The 17,182-nt window shown below is 44.4% G+C and overlaps 1 protein-coding gene across 1 annotated transcript; it reads left to right on the forward strand.

The window, feature by feature from the left end:
- Positions 1-9,680: 9,680 nt before the first annotated feature.
- fjx1.S (four-jointed box kinase 1 S homeolog) lies at positions 9,681-13,460 on the forward strand. The gene has a single exon (XM_018260266.2). It carries the CDS (start codon positions 10,589-10,591, stop codon positions 11,744-11,746), a length of 1,158 nt encoding a protein of 385 aa, XP_018115755.1. The 5' UTR covers positions 9,681-10,588; the 3' UTR covers positions 11,747-13,460.
- Positions 13,461-17,182: the final 3,722 nt, after the last annotated feature.

Genomic DNA, 17,182 nt, shown 5'->3' on the forward strand with positions numbered 1-17,182 from the left:
AAGCTAACCAACATGTGATTCAATAGTGCTATTTATACACTCACACACCATCTAGTGGTCATTAGTGACAATTAATATATAGAGAAAATGGACTAATCATTAAATCATCATTTTGCATATAACAATATGTCATTATAGCAGTATACAAAATCAGTGCCAAATATAAATAGGAAGACGACCAAATGTGAAAAATATCTGTAAGACATAAAAGATAATACAAAAAATATAAACAACAGTATTAAAACAGATAAAAGTATCAATAAAATCATCGGAAGATAGGACTCAGATCATACTCTTTGTTTAGGCCCCCAGGTTCCAGAGTTTCCAATTTTCTGATCCAATAGGCCTCTTTATACAACAGCTCCTTTAGCCTATCTCCTCCCCGACGCTTAGGTTCAATAGTTTCCATAATCTGAAATTTTAACTGATTAACTCTATGAGCATGCTCAATAAAGTGACCAGCCACTGCTTGATCTTTCTTCCCCGTCCTAATTGCAGATTTATGCTCACGTATCCGTTCACGGACCGTTCTCTTGGTTTGTCCCACGTATGCTAGTCCGCATGGACATTTAATAACATATACTGCATACGTGGAGCTGCAAGAATAACGACCTCTTATTTTTATGGGGTTACCCCTTCTGGGGTGAAAAACATTTTCCCCTGTTTGCACATTTGAGCAACAATTGCAGTTAAGGCAGGGATAAGAACCAACTTTCCCCCTAATTTCCATATTTTTATGTTTACTATTACTTCCAATATCTGAGTGTACTAGCATTGAGCCAAGTGACCTCCCTTTCTTATACGCTATAACTGGGGGTCTGTCAAATGCCGTTACTTGGGGTAAGTTATCTTTGACTAGTGGCCAGTGTCGTCTTAGAATATTTGCAACCTGTTTACTCAGGGTGTTATATTCTGTTACAAATGTGACATGATTTTCCCTGTGCTTCTCTTTCCCTTTTAGCATCTCTGTTCTTTCCTGATTCTTTATTTCTTCTAGTTGACTATTTAGAAGGCTATCTGGATATTCCCTCTCACGAAATTTGTTACACATTTCCGACAATCTTTTCTCTGCTTTCTCACTAGAGGTTACTATTCGCTTTACTCTACTTAATTGAGATTTAGGCAGTGCTCTCTTAAGTTGTGGTGGGTGGAAGGACCGATAGTGTAGTAACAAATTTCGATCCGTGGGTTTAACATATAAATCCGTCATTAAGCACCCATCTTGTTTGTACACCCTAGTGTCCAAAAATGGGATCTCCTCCAGATGAGCATTTAGGGAAAATTTTATGAAGGGTAGGGAACTGTTTATTTCCTGAACAAACCTCTCAAGGGTCCAATATGGCCCCGCCCACAGCGCAAACACGTCATCTATATAGCGTATCCATTTTTTACAGTGTGTTTTAAACAGTTCGTTATCATATATAAATTTTATTTCAAATTGATTCATGAAAATGTTTGCGTATGCGGGGGCCACATTGGACCCCATTGCCGTGCCCCTTATTTGCATATAGAAGTCATTCTCAAATTGGAAATAATTATTATGCAAGAGTAATTCCAAACATTGTAGAGCAAATTTTTTTTGGGAACCATCCATGGAGTCATCTTTTAGCAGCTCAGATGCGACAGCCTCCACACCCCCATCATGTGGGATGGAGGTGTAGAGGCTCTCCACATCAAGAGTCACCAACCAGACCCCTTCGATATCCTGTGAAACGCTTGTTAGTATAGTCAAAAAATCACTGGTATCTCTAATGTATGACTGATGAGCCACTACATATGGTCTGATGACTTTGTCAACAAAAATTGCAATAGGGGAGAGAATTGAATCCACACAGGATACAATAGGTCTACCTGGGGGATGTTCTAAGTTTTTGTGAATCTTGGGGAGGACATAGAATACTGGAGTGAGAGGACTATGTTGCTGTAGGAACGCTGCCAATTTCCCATCAATTATTTTTATTTCCAACGCTTCACTGAGCAATACTTTGATTTTTTGTTCGATTTCAGTTGTAGGATTTTTATTTAATTTGCGATACGTTGTATCGTCACTAAGTTGGCGTAGTACCTCAGCAACATAGTCCTCCCTGTCCAGCAACACCAGTGCCCCTCCCTTATCAGCCGCCTTAATCACGATTTCCGGTGAATCTACTAGATTTATCAGTGCCCGGTATTCATCTTTATTCAGGTTATTCGGTAATAGGTGAATATCCCCCTTCCGATACTTTTCCTCCAGTTGATGCACTTCCCTGGAAACATGCTTGATATACGTTTCTACAAAAATGTTATCACTCTTGGGCATAAATGTACTGGGGGGTTTAAGATCTAAAGAATCCCCACAGAAAGTATTAACAGGATTCAATAACTCCCCACTCTTGACATTGCTGAACTGCACCTTTAAACGTAATGTTCTATATAACCTGAAAAGTTCAAGATCTAATTTGAAAAAATCGGGTTTGTTAACAAGACAGTATGATAGTCCCTTGTGTAGTACCTGTATTTCAGTCTCAGTCAGTATCTTGTGGGACAAATTCACCACCGCATCCGCCGGCGTTTGTTGGCCCCCTGCTGTTTTTTTCTTGTGATGTTTTCTCCCTCCTCGTTTGTATCTGCGCGGTCTGGCGTGATTGAGCCCTGCGATCCACCTAAAAAAGAAAGAGAAGTGTCCTGCGAGTCAGACGCTTCCGTAGAGGCGCGTACCCGTCTGGTCTCTCCTGTTCTCTTAGCGGCGTTCTGTGGCCTTCTGTTTGCTGCGGGATATTCGTTCCGGTATGGCACCTAGGGCCCAACGATCGGATCCTAGCATTCACAAACGGGTGGTCGGATCGCGGGACCGCATCAACGAACAGATGCGCCCGCGATCCGACGGGATTTTTAATCCCATCCGATCGAGATCTGGCCGACTTTCGGCCAGATCTCGATCGGGGAAGCCCGTCGGGGGCCCCCATACACGGGCCAATAAGCTGCCGACTTGGTCTGTCGGCAGCTTTTATCGGCCCGTGTATGGCCACCTTAACCCAGTGCTGCTGCTCTCTGGCTCATGTATCACCGGGGCCAGTAGGTGGCACTATAGAAACACCGAAGCCTCAATCTCAGCCATGGAACTGACGCCTTATGATAAAGTACATTGAATATTACATTTAAAGGGATTGTCCACCTTTAAATGAAGTTAGAGGGATATTCTGAGACAATTTGCAATTGGTTTTAATTTTTTATTATTTGTGGTGTTTGAGTTATTTAGCTTTTTATTCAGCAGCTCTAAAGTTGTCAGTTTCTGCAATTGGTTGATATGGTTCAAATTAACCCTAGCAACCATGCACTGATTTGAATAACAGACTGGAATATGAATAGGAGAGGCCCGAATAGAAAAACAAGGAATAAAAAGTAGCAATAACTATATATGTGTAGCCTTAAGGCCCCCATACACCAAAAGCTGCTGACAGACCAAGTCGGCAGCTTATTGGCCTGTGTGTGGGGCACCATCCGATGGGCGCACCCTATCGATATCAGGCTGAAAGCCGGGCAGATGCCGATCGGGCAGGGTAAAAAATCCTGTCGGATCGCGGCCGCATCTGTTCGTTGATGCCGCCCCGCAATCTGACTGCCCATATCGCCTCCATTCTGATCAGTGACTCCCATTTGAAATCTGGAAAGAGTCAGGAGAAGAAGATGGTAATCATTCAAAAATTATTTAAAAAAAAAGAAAAAATGAAGACCAATTGAAAAGTTGCTTAGAATTAGCCGTTCTTTAATATACTGAACGTTAACTTAAAGGTGAACCACCCCTTTAACATCACAGATTTTAGAAGGGAAACCAAAGGCGACTTAAAAGGCCTACCCTAAAATGACCCATGATTCACTGGAACACACACATGGCATGTTCAATACAATAAGCTCTGCCCTGGCACCACCAGAGCCAGATTGGCACATAAAGTGCACTGTGGGTTCTCCCAGCTGGAAAAAGTTCCAAAACTCCTCAGTCGCAAACAAATTATGTTCTGCTTGTTCATCTCACCATCTGTCATTAGTAAAACCCTAGCGGGGGAGGACCGGGGGTGTTCTGAAATTGTTTTCTTGCTTTCTCTATATTCTGGGTGCAGTGGGGAAGAGAGATAACGAGCGGCATACTGCTCACAAAACTCAATTTTGTACTATGACAAATCATTTCTTAATTATTGGCAGCTTGGGGCGCTGGGAGTTTTAGTTCAGAAACCACTGGAGGGCTTTGTGCTGGACAATCCTTATTAGCGGGGCAAATATCCTCATATCATTAAGTGCCCCCTTTATAGATTGAACTTATCCTCATATATAAGTTCAATCTATAAAGGGGGCACTTAATGAACAGCCAATGAACTGAGATGCCCCCTTGAAGACTTGCAGGCAAGCAATTAAATCCTGCACCCTACAAATAGCCCTGGATGCTTTTCTAATTGGGTCCAGTGAGAACTAAATCAATGACATGTCCAAGTCCTTATCAACCATAAGGGGGAACGACTTATCTTTGCACGTGAATCATTAGAGCATTTCCTGTGTGATGTCATTATAGTAACCCTGTAGCAACCAATCAGAAGCTTTGCTATTCAACAGAGAACCAGTAAAATCTCCCTGCCGATATTGCCGATTTATTCATTAGTGCCCGTGGGGCCCCCTAAGGAAAGGACACACTGTGAGATTCGGGGAGATTTCGTCGCTAACTAATCGCCTCTTCTTTGGGGCGACTAATCTCCTTGAACTGCTTCCCCGTGTCTTCCGCCTGCTACAATGGAAAAACGCCTGCGGCATGGCACTCGCGGCGCTTCGTTTTCCGAAGTCGTCCGAAGTTGCCTCACGAGAAAGACACAGGGAAGCAGTTCGGGGAGATTAGTCGCCCCAAAGAAGAGGCCATTAGTCGCCGGGTGACTAATTCTCCCCGAATCTCACAGTGTGACCTTACCCTAAGACTCCAGGACCAAACAGCAGCTGCTACACCCCTCTCGTTGTTAGTTATGCTACTGCTGAAGCCCATCAGTCCGACTGAACCAGCTGGTGCCTGTCAATACACAATGAGCCCAATTTCTACAGTTGAGATGAGAATATTAATGAGCAGTGAGTAAGCGACAAGACTCAAAGTGTTGCCCCCCAGCACTTCTTTTTACAACAATGGCAGGAAATGGCATTTAATGGAAGGAGCAGAACCATAATAATAAAAATAATGTACCAGGAACAAAGGGGAGCGTTGCCTTTCCTGCAGAGCAGTGTGAAATCAGGGGGAATGACACTGTCTCACTGTGATTAGACTGAATATTAGATAAAAGAAGGAGCTGTAACCCCTTATACAGACACCCAATACCTGCTGATAGTCCTGGGGGGTTACTATATCCATGTACAGTATAGATAAGGGATGAAAGGGATGTGCTCTCATCTAGAAATATGTGTGACTGGTAAAGGGTTGGGCATCCAAAGCATGGGCAAGTGAAGTGTGGGGTCCAAAGGGTGCAGGTTATGTGGAGCTCCAGAGATATAGGGACCATTAAACAGCTACACACCCCAGGGAACATTTCTACCCCTTCCCTTTCCCAAAAAGGCTGCCCCTTGGCTGCTGCTGCCTGTCCCCATTTCTGCCCCTGGTCTTTCCTATTAGGTGTTTGCTTACTGCCACAAAGTGCTTTTAGATACTAGAAAAAATCTACAGTACACAGGATACTTATGACATCACAGAAAATAAATAATGTCATATGATGTCATAATCAGCAGGTTATGTGAGTCGGCTCTGACCCATATCATGAAGCAGAACACAGGGAGGAGGATTCCTGGATCAGAGGGCGACAAAGAGAAAATGTGCAGCGACACAGCACTTAATTCAGGTTGCTCACACTCTGCAGCTATTTATATTATTGGGAGGGGTATAACAGCCAGATAAATGAACAATGGGAACTCAGCGCCCCATTCCCATAGGGAATAAAAGAGCCATATCTTATAGGATAAGTAAACCTTTAAAATAAGTGAATTTAAAATGAACGAGGGTGCTAATCTAAGCACTGTCATTTACATTCATTATTTATTTTGTTTTTGTTCCAATATATTAAGGGATACATGTACTGTTAATATGAATGAATTTGGTGACAACAGCGCCACCTGCTGGTCAGTTTCCCACAGTTTGACCACCAAGTAGTCAAGGAAGTTGTCAGGAGAAAGAAAGAGGCTGCTCTGATGTTCTTCTGCTTAGGAAAACAATTAGAAACCTTCCTCAAATCTTTCCTAAGCAGGAGAACATCAGAGCAACCTCTTCGTTTCTCCTGACAACTTCTTCCTTGACTACTTGGTTGTCAGACTGGTCAGAAAATGACCAGCATGTGGTGCTGTTGTCACCAAATTCATTCATATTAACAGTACACGTATCTTGTAAATGTAAATAAGATAAATAATGAATGTGCATTGCAAAAGTAGAATAGCACTCACGTCAATTTTACATTCACTTATTTTAAAGGTTTACTTATCCTTTATAGGCACAGCCACTGCTACCCTGGGAATGGAAAGGGAATAAAGGATTTGCTGCAGAGGAATAAGGGATCTGTACAGAGAGTTGGGGTGCACTGATATATTTAGGGGTGTCTGCCCTGTGCCACATATATACAGGGGTACCAAAGTTATAGGTAGGAGGATATAGGAACTGGCAGTGTCAATTCATCCCCTGTATATTTAAACTGCCTTTTAAAGGAACAGTAACACCAAAAAATTAAAGTGTTTTAAAATAATAAAAATATCATGTAGTGTTGCCCTGCACTGGTAAAACTGATCTGTCTGCATAAGAAACACTACTATCGATCATATAAACAAGCAGCTGTGTAGCAATGTAGGAAATTGAAAAAAGATCTATATGGCACAGGTTAAATAGTGGATAACAGATAACACCATTATGTTCTACAGAGCTTATCTGCTATCTGCAGTGTAACCTGAGCCTTTTCTCCTTTGAATGACTGTCCCCATGGCTACACAGCAGCTTGTTTATATAAACAATAGTAGTGTTTCTGAAGCAAACACAGCAGTTTTACCAGTGCAGGGTAACACTGCATTTTATTTGTATTACTTTAAAACACTTTCATTTTTTGATGTTACTGTTTCTTTAAATATGTCCCTTAAGATGCTGTGTATGTAAACAGGGTGATCAACCCACCCAAACAGGTATCGCCCGAGGTACATGAGCTGCAGTTCCTACATTTAAACAGAAGACGGGGCTATTGCTCTCTGATATGCTGATTCCCCTGGCTCATAGGGAAATAAATTAATTGACTTTACAGTAAAAACAAAATGACTCTCCCCTAACTGTGACTGGCTGGCTATTTGAGCCAGATGCACCACTAGGTGTATTTTATTTCCTATAGGCTCAGGGATCTTCTTCAGACTTTGATTATTTTGGTGTTCTGCACTACAACTCCCAAAATTCTCTAACAGCCAATGAATGAGTCAGATGGGGCTGAACAACATGTTAGCATAACCCATGACTAGTCACAAGCTGCAGATGCCCATAAAGTGAATTCTTCTAGGTCTGGGACAGTCATCGAGCAACCCCTTTCTGTTGGGGCTAAACTTTTATCTCTATTTCCCATGACAAGGGGGGAAGCAATTTCAAACAAATAGTCTTTCAGCCATACCCTAACCCCCCCCTCCCCTACCCCAAGTTGTCCTGATATAAGAAGTGTGCCAAGGGGGCATTGGTGCCACGCCTTCCCATTTCAACAACCATAGGGGGACTGCAGATACCCCACCCCTTTGATATTGCATGCTCATTATGGGGAAAGTACATCTTTTGTAGAACTACTTACTTTTGTATTATCTCCCAGCTACAGAATGCTACAGAACAGGCAATGTTACCAATACATGATCATATATATTATGGAGTATAAGCTCTGTGGGGCAGAGGATCTCAGTTCAGATGGGACAGAGAAGGAGGATAGAGAGTACATGTGAGTGAGTGTGTGAGTGAGTGAGTGTGAGTGTGTACAAATGTGCAAGGCTAATAAAATGATTAAAGGACACGTAAAAGGAAAAAAATAAAATCCCATTTTTTTCTTTTTTTAATGAAAAAAAACCTATCTCCAATATACTTTAATTTTAAAAATGTGTACCGTTTTTTATAAGAAACCTGACTGTATGCAGTGAAGTTCTCCCTTCATTTACTGCTGTAGATAGGAATTGTCAGCTGTTCCCTAACTGCTCTGCAGGGAAACAATCATACTTATGAACAGCAGGGGGCTCCCCCCCTCTTACTTCCCAGCCATGCAGAACTCAAGCAGCAGCTTTGTTTGTTTCCCTGTAGAGCAGTCTGTGACTATAGAGATTTGAACATTCCCTTTACTGTTTCCAACTCCAGCTGCAGGGACAAAGATCATGGAGCCAGATTTAAACAGATTCTATTTGGAGGATTTTTTTGCTGCAGCCACTGGTTCTGAAAAGTTGGAGAAAGTTTGTATTAAACAATACAAAAACTATAAAATCCACATTAGATTATATGACAATACAGGACCCAGTGCAGTCTGTCTATTCTGATTATTAATCAGTCTTGCTGTATCGGCTTCTGGCAGGTATTATTTGACTTGTGCTGTTTTGATCATTTATGATAATCCCTAAGCAGCTCAGACCACACTGAGCATGTGCACAGTCTTAGTCTTGCAAAGATGTTTATCAAAGTTACAAGATGGTGACCCCCTGTGGCCAACTTTGAAAGCATAAATCATTTGTTTGATTAGGCTTGTGGTGCAGTAAGTTCACGTTTATGTTTAGTATGAAAAAAAATACAGCATTTCTAGCCTTATTCTATTTTAGACTTTACTTCCCCTTTAAATGAGTAAAGCTGACATTTCCCTGACCTGTTCGAGCTGCAGTTCCCGCTGGAGAGCAGCAGGGGGCACCCCTGTTCTATCTCTTGCTTCCATGTGTTGCTCAGATCCCAAAACAAATCCAGGGTCCTTATAGGGAAATAAAGAAGGCTGGGAGGGGAGAGAGAGTTATGAGTAAAGAATATCCTCTGTTTAACCATTTCCTGAAGCAGGGGAGGGAGGAATATATCTGCATGAATCAGTCCCTCTCCCATCTATAGCCTTGATCTTGCATTTACTATAATACTCCTACCTAACATAGCCACGTTTTGGGGTAATAGCGCAGGTGTATGTATGTAGTCACTGTCAGACTGGGACACCAGGGGCCCACCCAAAAACCTTAGAACAGGGGCCCACTCTCAGTACTATTATAATTCCTCTCCTCACCCAAACTCTATTCTCCTAGTCTCTTTTCTTTACATACTGAAATCTATTATTCCATCTATTTAGCCTCTTTGTTCTCATAGAAATAGGGAATGCCCATGAAATAGGCCAAATGTCTAGGAGCAGGAGGGCCCACTGGGAGTTTTCCTGATATCCCGGTGGGCCAGTCCAACACTGTCTGCAGTTACAATGGGGTTGCACATTATAAATGAAACATGCTGTGATTAACCCTTGCACTGCCAGACTGAATGGGTTTCAATGTGCCCTCCTTCTTGGGAGGGTAGGGGTTACTGGTGCCTCTCACAACCCCTTGGGGATCAGGAGCCATGTGAGCGGTAGCTCATTTGCCACCGACTGATGAGCCAACCACGTGCAGGCGACTGTCCCTTTAAGAGGAGGGTCAGGCGGTGCTGGGGGGGTCGGGGAGGGTGTGGGAATGAGCTCCATACGGAGAATGCACTGATCAGCCCCGCACAGCGGCTCAGGGAGGCAGAGGAGCTGGGAGAAGAAGGGCATAGCGTTCACAGTGCAGACCGGGGTCGCTGAAAATCGCGCTGTTTGTGGCTGCGGAAAGCGCTGGGACTGCGCACTTGGGGGCGATTCACAGGCAAAATCCCCGAGCTTCATCATCGCAGGGCGGGCAACAACAAAGACTTTCATTCCTGGAGCATAAATCTCCTTCTTTTCATTCCCTGTCCGACTCCGGCACAGGACGCAACTGCTTTAAATTTACCCCAGACTGGGGCATATAAACTACACAAACTGCCAGGCTGGATACTGTGATTATTGTTTGAAGGATTATCTGATCTTCCAACTATTCTCTACCTAAGTCTCAAAAGGATTATTTACCCCACTCTGGGGTATAAGGGACACGTGATTACCGACCCCAGGGTTAGTGAGATACCAAAACTGACACTACCAAGACTTGGATGGGGCAAATGAAAGACAAAAGCCACAGGGAGGGGTATATGACACCCAGTGACTCCCATACCCAAGGATTGTATCTACCCCAGGGGGGCGTTATAACAGTGATTACCCCGAGGAGAGGTATATAAAAGAGGCTGTTGTGCCTAGCACTACCTACCCCATGGAGGGATATATCACCCGAATGATCTGACCAAGGCTGGGGATATATAACGCTGCTACCGCAGGGCGCGGTGGAAGAGTCGCAAAAACTGCCATCACAAGGAGACTGCCATGGAAAGGGGCAGTTAAGCTGAAAGTACATAGATACCCGGAGTGAGCAACGTTTTACACAGTGAAACCCCTCCAGAGAAGCAGATGGATAACAAAGGCGCACTCCTGGGCAGGCAGTTGCCCCCACAATAGGGGGGATTTTGGTCCCAGACACAATGAGGGCTGCGCTAACTCTTATCCCCTCCGGCCTCCTCCTCCTGGTGGGGGGCTTGTTACTGAGCTGGAGGGATGCCCATCCCATTGAGCACCCTACTCATCGATCCCCCCGCTCTGTTAGGACTCAGGGGCCCCCCACAGTCGGGGCCACTTTTCAATCTGTGGGTTCTTCTCCCTCTACCACTGGATATAAAACTGTAGAGAAGAGCGCAAGGTCTCCAGCTGACTTGTCCCTGGAGCAGGGTATCTTCTGGCCCCGGGAGCTGGAGCAAGCACTGCCCATGGGGTTCTCTTTGGAGGGTGCGGAGCAGTGGCGGAACACAGCTCGCTCCGCGGGTATTGTGGCTTTAGAAAAAGGCTGCGGGCGGAGCACTAACCGAATGGCCACCCTGTCGGACGGGAGCCGGGTATGTTTGCGCTACGGTATCAACCCTGAACAAATCCAGGGGGAGCTGTTGTCCTACTACCTGTCCCGCATACTGGGGCTCCGCGGGGTCCCACCTTGTGTGCTTTCACGGGTAGGCAGCCCTCAGTGGGCTCCAGTGCAATCAGAACTAGGGGCCACAGGATGGACTCAAGGAGCCCTGGTGAGTTTCACACCCTGGATGCAGAATTTGAGTTTAGTATTGCCCCCTATGGCTCTACGCGCTAAGGATGGAAAGCTCCGTCCCCTGCGCACCGAACTCAGCAATGGTGCTGCCAACATGCTGGAGTTAGCGCAATGGGCAGACCTTATTTTGTTTGATTATTTGACTGCAAACTTTGACCGACTAGTGAGCAATCTTTTCAGTCTGCAGTGGGACCCACACATTATGCTGCGCGGAACAAATAACCTGCACCGCACCCCTGAGGGGGACCTGGTACTGCTGGACAATGAGGCTGGTTTTGCTCATGGTTACAGACTTTTGGGAACCTGGGACAAATACAATGAGCAGCTGCTGGGCACAGTGTGCGTGTTCCGCAGGAGTTTGGTGCGTAAACTGCGGGAAGCGCATCTGGCACGGAACGTTGCGCAGGAGCTGCAAGCACTTTACCTACAGGAGGAGCCGCTGGCTGCGGAACTCGGTCTCCTCTCTGAAGCCCAAGCTCAGATTCTACAAGACAGGGTGGGACTTGTGTTTAAGCACATACTAAGCTGTCAGGACAGGTACAGCTGAATGGGGGGATTCTGCGACCCACCAATAAAAACCAGCGAAAGCCAGTGCCATGGCCATGGTGGATAATGCAGGTTACTAGGACATTTCTATGTGTGGGGCACCATGTGGTTTCTAGGGCAAAGTTGCCTAAGTCCTGCTCACTGGTCTGTATGAGATGGTAGTAAGACTGTTCCTTTATGGAAGAGCAGGTGCAGAGAGGGTAGTGGGTTGGCACTTAGTGACTAGAGTGGTATCATTGAGGCTGGTATGTTGCACAGACTAGATTCTACCTGGAAAGGCACTCATGGTATTTTGTGTTGGAAGAGTTTTAGGGTTCATGGATTTGAACCATTCAGGAAGGGTTTCAGGGGTCATCGAGCTGGATGGATTCTCACTAATAACTGACAGCCATTTAATAATGATTTGAGTTAAAGGCAAAGCTATGCAGGGTGTTCGCCAGGGCATGCCCACATCAAAGACCAGCATTTCTCATACTAATAACCCCCTCTTCCTGTGCAATAATCCATGTCATTTTCCCACACTCCCTAGGGCAATGGGGGGTCTATAAGCTAAATTTAAGATAGGAAATAAAACAGACTTGCCTGTGATTAGGGCAAGATGGTTAGAACTTGTGCCGCTGGTAAAACAGAAAGTTCTGCATCAGAACCTCTTGGGAAAGAAGCAATAGCAAGCTCAGTTCTGCCCCGAGAAGCTGCTGTAGGGCAGCTGGTAAACAACAGCCTAAATATCTGCTCAGATGTCTCCAATGTCTTTACTTGTTTTAAAAGGGAAGTTAACTAAAGACATTCTGAAACAATTTGCAGTTGGTCCTCAACTATTTTGCCTTTTTACAGCTTTTACATTTTTTTTCTTGCACCCCAAGGACAAAGGCAAATATTAATAGCTTGGATGATTTCCATATCAAAATTGATTTATAGGTGAGCTTCCCTTTAAAACAATTTAACTGGCCCTTTAGGGAAGGGGGATGGAGATTGAAGCTCAGAGCTTTCCATATTATTAAAGAAGGGCCCTGTAGTGAGTACAATGGGACAAGCAAATGCATGGGGAAGGGGTTTTGACTTATTATACATAAACCTGGCAGCCTCCACCCACTCATCTTACTGTAAGCTTCTGCAAATGTAGCACAATCTCTATTGTTCCAGAAGGAGATGCTGGGAGCTGTAGTCCTACAACAGCCAGAGCAATGGACCTGCTGCAGAGCCCCGTAGAAATACAGAGGGACTTATAGTTGGTACTTCAGCTGTGCTTTCACCGATTCTTCCCCCTTGGGTAGTTTTATAGCTATGAAATGAATAAGCAGTTTGGAGATTGCCTTAGGACCAAAAAGCCCTGTTACTGAAAATAGTACTTTCCAAGGGGAAGTAAAAGTAGCGTGATATGAATACTAATATATACTTGTTAGTTAGGGTAACATTTTTGTAGCCCATTCTGTGTCGAGGGACAGAGTTTGAGCCTCTGGCAATAATGTTAAGCTGATGCCCCAAGCAGACTCTGACCCTCAAGTTGCTTTTGAACTGTAACTCCCAGCACCTTCAGCACTGCAGTTCCACAATAGCTAAAGCAGTGCAGGTTTAACATCCTGTATATACTGAAACTATCTTATTAAAGGCGTACTTCACCTTTAAGTTAGCTTTTAGTATGTTATAGAACGGCCAATTCTAAGCACCCTTTCAACTGGTTTTCATTATTTATTTTGTTTAGTTTTTAAATTATTTGATCTCTTTCCAGCTTTCAAATGGGGGTCAGCCATCTAAAACATAATTGCTCTGTAAAGCTGCAAATTTATTGTTATTGCTACTTTTTAATACTCATCTTTGTATTCTGACCTCTCTTATTCATATTCCAGTCTCTTATTCAAATCAATGCATGGTTGCTAGGGTAAGCTAGACAGTAGCAACCAGATGGCTGAAATTGCAAACTGGAGAGCTGCTGTATAAAAAGCTAAATAACTCAAAACCCACAATTAATAAAAAAATGAAAACCAACTGCAAATTGTCTCAGAATATACCTCTCTACATTATACTAAAAGTTCATTTAAACAACCCCTCTAAATTGTTATATAGTGTAATATAAGTCCTTGTTACCGTACATTCCGTGGGCCCGTTTGATTCTTTAGGACAAAGACTAGCACCATTTTTGCCATACCCTAAAACCAAGCCTGTCTATTTCCCAGCTCGTTACACAAGCTAAATGCTAGTGAAGTAATAAAACAATGGCATCAGTACTCTGGGCCCCTGGGGGGCATAGGAATCCCTTGATAGACAGGCGCAGGCTGCAGCTCAGTGTCACTCTCTGCTATATAAGAGAGATTCCAAATCGGTGCCACCCAAGGGTATTTTTAAAGGGCAAATACAAACTTACCCCTTTAACCCCTGTCCTGGGTGCTGGTGCTGAAATCTCCCAAGACCCAGAGGCTGTATCTATCAGTGCTGAGGTTTACAGTTCAACAACTGCTTCAGCAGGGATTAATGACATTTCATTGCTTTATTATTCCTATTTATATATGTATTTGTAGGGTCATGGGGGATAGTCGTTATGAATGATAACTTCCCTTTATCCGCAGGGTGAGACTACGTGTTGATGGGTAGTAAACATTGGATTCCCCGATTTACATTGTGCCGACAGGTTGTATCAGACAGACGTCGTACTGGGCACTATAGCATCGGATGTTTGCTCCGATCATTATGCCGACAAACTTGATTGTGGGGGGTCTTCCCATCAATGCTGCTCCTGGGAATTCCAAAGCGCTGCTGGTTTTAAAGGGACACTAAAAGGGGTACATTTGTTACCATTGTTTCCTATAGAGAAAGCCACACTGCCGGGCATCCATGGGAAACAATTAGACCAACAGCTTCATTTTGGGAATTAGATTTTTAGGGTTTCTTCCTCACCCCTGTAAAACATGGCATTTATAAAGTATACTCCCTGCACTGCTAGCTTATCATTAATGCTGCAGTCTGCACTGATTTCAGGTTAGCCATGCAGCCAGCATCAATGGGGAGATGCATAAATAAGTAGGCCCTTAGCTGCTGGTCCACACGGCTGCCATCAGGAATCCCGGGGTTTCCAAAAATCCATGCTAATTAGTTGGCAGGGCCCCGGGTGAAGGGCTCCCAATGAAAAAAAATGCACATGTATGACCAGAGGGATATCTGCCATACAGCAGAAGACATGGTTTATGCAGTAGTCAAGACCCCCAACTATTATTTGTATGGTCCTTCTGCAAAGACCCCTCCTCCTCTTTAAATGGTGTAAGGTTGTGAGCCGGGCCCCCAAATATTTTTTTTTTTGCAGGGGCCCAGCTCTTTTGAGTTGTTTTACTGTGCATAGCCACTTCCCTAATCCACCCACGTCATGACTGATTGTGCCCAAAACCTATCCATATCCCACCCAAAAACTGCTGCAAGCTGCACCCTCTTTTCACATTTTATATCATTCTGGGCCCCTCTGTCACATGGCCCCTGACTAAAGTGCCCCCTCATGAGCTTTAGCCCCCTAACTTGCCAGGAGGCTCCTACACTTGCCATGTTGCATGTTACTTATAATCATGGGGGAACTATTTTCTTTACGCACCTATCAGTAATTTGTGCATCGCAGGAAGTGGTGTGTACTCACAACGCCTTCCCCAAGGTTGTTACAAAGTATCTGTAACACTGTGATTTATTACAACAATGTAACTGTCTGAAAGTCTTACTATAAACCAGGGGAAAGTGAGAGCACCCCCCCCCCCATGCGTATGGTCAGGCTTGGCTGGTACAGACCTAATAAATAGCTCTTTGCCCATTAACAGCTGTAAGTGCCACTGACCCCGGCGCTGGCACACTGAGTACAGGGACATCATTCATCTCCATGCAGAGCAGGTTACTAGGGTGATTTATAGAGTCTGCTGTGGTCAGGGAGCCGTATGTGCCGCTGAGAGCTCTGTCACCGGCTTGTCAGGGGCTAATCTCTATTGGAAAGTGCATGGAAAGCAATTCTCTCCCTGCCCGAGGCTTTAACTTGGACCGTGCCACTTCTTAACCCCTTCCCATCATCTGCTCTGCACACTGGGTATATGATGTTATTATTATATAGCGCCAACATATTCCCCAGCACTGTACAGAGATTATAAATCATACCCATTAGTCCCTTTGTCAGTGGAGCTTACAATCTAAAGTGCTAGGGGCAATAGTATCAGGAGCCAATTAACCTGCCTGTATGGGTTTGAAGTGTTGTGGGAACGCTTGAAGCCCTGGAGGAGAGTCTCCCCGTTCCCTGGCTTGATCAAAACCAGTGCCATTTCACCCATGAGACTTTAGGTGGCACTTTACTACGGGTGGCAAAAAACCTCAGGTGGCAGCACACCCAGATGGACAACTAAAGGGGACCTATAACCTAACAACTTAGATAGACTGTATTTTTTATAAGGGCCCCAAATTCTTGTATAGCTAGGGCCCCACTGTATTTTATCATCAGCCTGGGGGTAGAATGGGCACGTGAGCCAAGCTGGCACTGATATCAATATCGAGATGAGGAGCACTGTCGGTGTTGGCTTGACGCAAACTTACACTGAAAACCAATTTGCACTTTTATTGCGTCCTGATTTTTTTTTATTCTACGTGCGTTTATGTTTATTTGGGTCAGGAATGTGCGTTTGTTCAGAGAATGTGATGTGAGACCCCAAATAAAACCCATGAAATTTGAATACAAATGAAGTCTCTGTTATCTGTCTCCTTCCCGGAATAAATGTACCAGAGATGGCAGTTTTCATATCCGCTCCGATTGTCATACGAAGGCACTCGCCTGGCTGATCCCATGCACCAGCGTCCCCGGGGAAATCTGCGCCACAGCTGCGATCCTCTGCTTCACTGTAACATAGTAAGTTAGGTTGAAAAAAGACACGTCCATCAAGTTAAACCTTTCAACTTTTTTAACCTGCCTAACTGCCTGGATCAACTTGTACTATGAGTTATCTCCCATAACCCTGTATTTCCTCACTTGCTAAAAAGCCATCCACCCCCTTCTTATACCTATCTAATGTATCAGCCCTGATTCAGGGAGAGAATTCCACATCTTCACAGCTCTCACTGTAAAAAACTCCTTCCCAATATTTAGCCAGAACCTCCCTTCTAATCAGAATGGGAGACCTCATGTAAGCTGTAAAGACCTACTGGTAAATAAAGCATTAGAGAGATTATTATATGATCCCCTTATATATTTATACATAGTTAGCATATCACCCCCTTAAGGGTAAGGCCACACTAAGCGATAGCGCGGCGATTTGACTCGCCGCGACTATTCGCCGCGACTTTTAATCCTCAATCGCTGGCGAAACTTTGGCGCTGGCGTCTATGGGGAATCGCTGCGTAAAAACACACGCGGCGATCTTTTTTCTATTGTCGCTCGAAATCGCCTCGCTAGGCGATTTCGAGCGACAATAGAAAAAAGATCGCCGCG

Source organism: Xenopus laevis, chromosome 4S (assembly GCF_017654675.1).
Source record: "Xenopus laevis strain J_2021 chromosome 4S, Xenopus_laevis_v10.1, whole genome shotgun sequence".
Lineage (NCBI taxonomy): Eukaryota > Metazoa > Chordata > Amphibia > Anura > Pipidae > Xenopus > Xenopus laevis.